This window comes from Rhinopithecus bieti, unplaced genomic scaffold, assembly GCF_001698545.2.
Source record: "Rhinopithecus bieti isolate Rb0 unplaced genomic scaffold, ASM169854v2 scaffold_42948, whole genome shotgun sequence".
Taxonomy (NCBI): domain Eukaryota; kingdom Metazoa; phylum Chordata; class Mammalia; order Primates; family Cercopithecidae; genus Rhinopithecus; species Rhinopithecus bieti.
Window position 1 is genome coordinate 484,206 of NW_016817872.1, and position 6,000 is coordinate 490,205.

At 45.2% G+C, this 6,000-nt stretch overlaps 1 protein-coding gene across 1 annotated transcript in view; it reads left to right on the top strand.

Moving 5' to 3' along the window:
* PAPPA (pappalysin 1) overlaps positions 1-6,000 on the top strand; it is a 254,934-nt gene that overhangs the window by 210,395 nt on the left and 38,539 nt on the right. The window contains exon 18 of the mRNA XM_017856267.1: positions 5,368-5,515. Coding sequence (XP_017711756.1) covers positions 5,368-5,515 — 148 coding nt within the window. The remainder of the gene's footprint in view (positions 1-5,367; positions 5,516-6,000) is intronic.

Consider the following 6,000-nt stretch of genomic DNA (forward strand, 5'->3'; position numbering starts at 1 on the left):
TTTCTGATCCCTAGCTCTGCTCTTTCCACTGCTCCCAAACATTTTCAGGGCAGACCAGCAGCAAAAGGCAGAGATTTTATCCCCGGGGGGTGAGGAGCTACTCATCTCAGGGTTTAATGCAGCTCAGGTGGCCCTAAGCTGGTTGATGAGATAACATAGGCCTGGCTCGCTGTGAGAAGCACTGTGGGGGCTTTATAGGTGATTCAGAGAGTGGCCAGCCTTGGGATGGGGACGGGGTCTTTGGAAGATGCATCAGCAGGGGAGGAAAAAAGCTAAAGATGCTTTGTGGGCAAAGTGATGCACCTAATGATGGATTTCAGCAACTCAGCAGGAGCAAGAGAGAAAGGGTGTGGTGGAATCCACAACACACCCAGCTCATTGCACAGATCACAGAAGGTGTCTGTGAAAGACTTTCAGCCACAAAGAGTGTAGAGCTGCACTCTCCATTTGTGAGCCCTGCCATGGACGAGGTATAGCTCACATATGTGCAGTGCCTCAGCTAGGTTTTCATTTCCGGGTTGTTAAATGTTTGGCCAGCACCCAGGATGTCCTAGAGGAGTTCAGAAGAGTCACAGACCCATGTGATGTTAGAGGTAGGCAGGACCTCAGAGACCCCCACTGCAGCCCGCTTGTTTTACAGATGGAAGCCCTAAAGCCCAGAAAGGGAAAGAGACTTACCCTGAGTCATACAAGCAGAGCCAGGTCTTAAACTATGTCACTTCATAATTCACACTTTCCACTCATCCTCCCTCGTGGGGCTACATGTCACCCCTGTACCTACCTTGGAGGATACAAAATGCATGTGAGGGCATTGACTGGGAACGGAGACAAATGATTCACAGCAGTTGAAATACAACAAGCACTTACTACTGTCAGTCACTGGGATGAGCACTTTAGACTGATTGCTTCATTTAAGCCCCATGGCATCTGGCATTACTGCCCCATTTTACAGATTGGGAAGCTGCTGTAAACTGGTTTGCCCTGTCTTATACAACCAGATGTGGTGGAACTGACACTCTTGTTATTAAGTCAGCATGCCTCCAAATCTTAGCCATCTAGCTCCTGCACTTGCTGCCTGGGTTTTTCTTGCTCGGATGCTGCTACATTTCTTCCTGCAATTATTTTGTATATTTTCATGTCTTCTAAGGAGAAGAAACCTAATACTTCTCCCTCTTTCTTCCTCTTCTCTTCTTTTCCTTCATCCTACTAGGGTACAACAGCTTACAGTCAAGAGACATGGTTCTGACATTGGCAACCTCTGTGACTTGGGCACATTGCCTCCCCTTTCTGGCTGCTGTCATTTCTAAAATGTACTGCTGGTTGGGTTGATTCTAAACTTCTCTTACAGACAGTAGAGTAGAGTGAGTAAGAACCTCATCTGACAATTACAGAGCTCAGTGTGTGTGTTAGGCTTTAAATGCTTTATATAAATGGACTCATATGATCCTCATGATCACTCTCTCAGGTAGTAGACTCTATGCCCATTTAGCAATCAGGGAACTTGAGGCATAGAGAAGTTAAAGAACGTCCCCAAATCTACCCAGCTGGGAAGTTGCCAAGCTTGCATATGAATTCAGGTAGTTTGACTTACACCCAGGCTCTTAAAACCATGACACTAGCATCATTCGAAAACACTTTTTTGCTTTCTAACAGTCAGTTCCCAAGTCTGCAAAAATAATATAATTTATACTCTACTGTATTGTTCAAGTGATTTTTAAAGCACTGAGCATGTTATAAGTGCTTGATAATATTATTATATGCCTTCAGCTCTCTGTGGATCTGTGTAGCTAAAGCAGCAGGGGAGTTAGAGCTCAATATGCTCTTGTAAAAACAGATGCACAGGCACAGAGAGGCAAACTGTTTTGCTGAGAGATGTTCAGTCCTCTTATAAGAGATTTCACCTTAGCATGAAGAATTGTACATTTGGAGTCAAACATACTCAGTCAATTCCCTGACAATACCCAGAAAAAGTACCCTCTGGTCTTCCCAGATTGGAGCTTCAATTATGCCAGATCTTCTCTGGTCAAACTAGACTCAGTCAGCAATAATCAACTACGAAGTTCTGCACCAGATGGTAGGCAATTTCTGAATGCACTAGCATCTACTCTTAAAGAAGGATTTAAAAATCCAAAGAGGCTCCAGAAAGTCTGGCAAAGATATGGAGGTGGGAAAGCAAGAAAAGTTTGCAGGAGAAACAAAGCGATTCACTTGTCTAGAAGAAAGGATATGTACATAGCAAGAGATGGAGCCAGAAATGTCATCTGGATTCCACTGTAGAAGCCCTGAAGTGCCAACCTACCAGTATGCCTTGTTTTGAAGGCTAAGGTGTCTTAGCAAAAGGATGCTATGTATTTTTAAAAGCAAATTTCGCAACACAGAGTACCAGATGAACTGGGCAGGAGAGAGATAAGCCAATGGTAGCAAAACCAGTGCTTTATGCTCCCATCTTTCATTCACAGTGGGGCCTCCCCAGTGTGAAACTCCATGAGCAGACTCCGGCTACTTCTAATACATTCTCTGTTACAAACCAAGCTCTCCAGCCAGCCCTGGCCCAAGTAGTGCTGAGGTCTGCAGCCCTTCAGGGGCTGGAAGCCAAATGCATCACAGGCCCAGGCCAAGGCTCCAGGAAATTGGGGTCAATTTCCTACTCCCCAGAGGGCCCAGGAGAATCATGGGGCCTAGAGCCTGGGGCTCTGAGAGGGAGAGTCTGGGCTCTTTGAAGCCACATGAAGCTGCATAACTTTGCCATGAGCCCCTACAGAACCTCTGGGAGTGAACTCTGCAAGCCGCCTTGCAGCTGCATGCTCAAGATGGGCCACCCTTCTCCTGAGGCCAGAGAGGTTTCCATTGCAATTGCACCCTCCTTCTGCCGGCACAGGAGAGGCCTGGAAAGGGGCCCCTTTCTCTTCCGATCCTGTATCTTTGCAGCTGTTTTCTCACATAGGGGAGCCTCAGCTTACATCAGTTCTTTTAAGGAGTTTATTCATTTTCTCATGCATTCATTCATAATTTACTCCCTCATTCATTCATTTCTTCATTTACTCACTTGTGCATTTATTTTCTCATCCATGCATTCATTTATTTTCTTATTTCTTAAAGAAATACATTCTATCACTCTCCACCAATTCACCCCATCTTTTGTTAAACAAACAATTCTCGAATAAACAAAAATGTCTATTAAGTGATGAATGAATGCACTGAGTGACCTGGACCTGTTAGGTATTGTGGAAGACCCTGAGGATACAAGGTTGAATAGGACACCGGCCTGGGCCTTGAGGAACTCATTGTCTGGTTGCAAAACCGATGATAAACAAATAGGTAATGTCTTGTCAGAGACATTTAGGTAGTGCCACATGCAGAACTGAGGTGGCATGAGAGCAGGATGGGTTGTGTCAGATAAGGTGTTTGCAAGGTAGACAAGGCGGGTGGGTAGGAAACATAGCAGACGGGGCCGGGCGTGGTGGCTCAAGCCTGTAATCCCAGCACTTTGGGAGGCCGAGATGGGCGGATCACGAGGTCAGGAGATCGAGACCATCTTGGCTAACACAGTGAAACCCCATCTCTACTAAAAAATACAAAAAACTAGCCGGGCGAGGTGGCGCGGCGCCTGTAGTCCCAGCTACTCCGGAGGCTGAGGCAGGAGAATGGGCATGAAACCCGGGAGGCGCGAGCTGCAGTGAGCTGAGATCCTGGCCACTGCACTCCAGGGCTGGGCGACAGAGCGAGACTCCGTCTCAAAAAAAAAAAAAAAAAAAAAAAAAAAAAGAAACATAGCAGACGGAAGGAGCAGTGAGCATGAAAGCACAACATATGAAGCCTTCACGAATGCAGGCAATTTAAACTGAAGTTCAAGGTTGGTGGTGGTGCTCTGGAGAGCAAGAAACTGGAGAATTAGGCAGAATTAAGGCTGGGAAGACTCTGGAGCCAGCACAGGAGTTTGCATAGAAGCTGAAGGTCACAGGAAGCCATTGCATAAATTTTTGCATTGGTGGAGCACAGCCAGCTCCTCTGGCCTCATGTCAAGTTTCTCATCTTATTATAAGCCTGAAAGGGGTAGAGAATATATAGCTTGTTCTTAGATCCTTCAGAATATGGGTCCCCTGCGCAGAAACCACCTGTGATTCTCCATTTCTTTTTCATAGAGTCTAAACTACTCAAGTTGGCATTTAAGGCTCCACACTTTATCTGTGTTACCAGCTCATCTTCTCCTTCTTCATGCCTTGAGTCATACAATTAGAACCACACCAGGCCCTCTAACACGCACTGTATTTTTCATCATTTGCACATGCCCTTCCATCTTCCAGGATTGTCTTCTGTTCCTTTACTGCCTGCAATTCCATGCATCCTTGAAAATCCTTTTCCATATATCATTTTCTCTAAGTGGCCTTCCCTGATTGTCCCCCCATAGCCAGTTACTCTTCCTTGTGTACTCACAGCACTGGTATAATATTTAACCTGCCTCACTGAGCACAGTCACAGTGACATGGCTGGTGGCTCACATGACTGCCATTCCCATTAGCTCGCAGAGGCGGGCACTGGCTCTCTTCACTTCTGCACCCCACAGAGCTGGGCACAGATTGGACACTAAGGAATCTTACTTGAATTAACTTTCTGAAATTCGGAGGTTGGAAGGGGACTTCAAGAAGGGATTATGTCTTCAAGCTGTGTTTGCCTAATGCTTTGCAGAAGATCGAGAAACTATAGTTCCCTGTTTTAAAGAATTGGGAGGAAAGCACAGATATAAGTACCCCCATATCACCCTCTTCATGCCATTATTGTTGGAATGGAATGGAATGGAATAGAATGGAATGGAATGAAAGAAAGAGAAGATCAGGAAAGGAAAAGAAATGTCTTAGAAGAAAAAGCTTCTCAACTAGACCCAGACTATTTAGTCAACATATGACAGAGCCCTGACATAGGATACTTTCTCACTATTTAAGAGGAAGCAAACTTTAGTGCTCCTCATTAACCCATGCACTTACTCTCTGTGTCAATCAAGGGGCTGATGGGCTCCTAACCTCTGAATTAAAAAAAAAAAAACTCACACACACAAATCAAAACTATAATTGGCTCTGATTGAAATTTCTGAAAGACTACTAAGCTCGGACTTGGGAGTTTGGCATTCTGGAAAGCCTTGAGCAAGTTTCTTCCTGGGCTGAGTCCTCAGTTTCCCAATATGTAAAATGGAAACACACTAACAATACCTCCCTTTCAGGGTGGTTGAGTTTCAACCATTGTTAAGAAATTGTTTTGGAACACTTCAGAGCTCTGGAAAGATGGAAAATTGTTTTCTGTTTTATTCTGAATAGCTTATTCAATTGGGGCTGGTGTCTCTCTTGGTCCTGATTCTGTTTCCCTGTTGTTCAGGGACGTGGGAGCAACATCATTCATTGCCGGAAAGATGGCACCTGGAGTGGATCCTTCCATGTCTGCCAGGAGATGCAAGGCCAGTGCTCGGTCCCAAACCAGCTCAACAGCAACCTCAAACTGCAGTGCCCTGATGGCTATGCCATAGGTATGATGGGCCCAAGAGGGGAGCAATAGGAGGAGCAATTCCTTCCAGCAATTCAGGGCTAATGCCTAGGTGGGTCATTGAACACCCTGGTCACATGAGTTCCTGCATAGGCACTGTGGAAAGAGAGATGAATGAGTGTAGACTATGCCCTCCCAAAAAGAGAATCAGGGACAGGGATATGGTGACCCAGTGGTGGGTGAGTGTAGACAATTACACCAGAATACAGAAAAGCTGTCAGGTGCCTGAGGGGGACACAGAAGACTCCCAGAGGAAGGGATGCTTTCATGGGGATTTGAAAAAGCTTGTTGGGGAAGAAATGCTATTGCAGGCAGAAGAAACTGTGACTGAGGAGCAGGAGTTATGAAAGCACACATCACATTTAGGGAAGCAATAGTAGTCTGGTGCGGCTGCTTTTATTATTAATTTTTAAATTTGCATCATACTAAACATTCTTTTTTTTTTTTTTTTTTTTTTTTTTTTTTTTT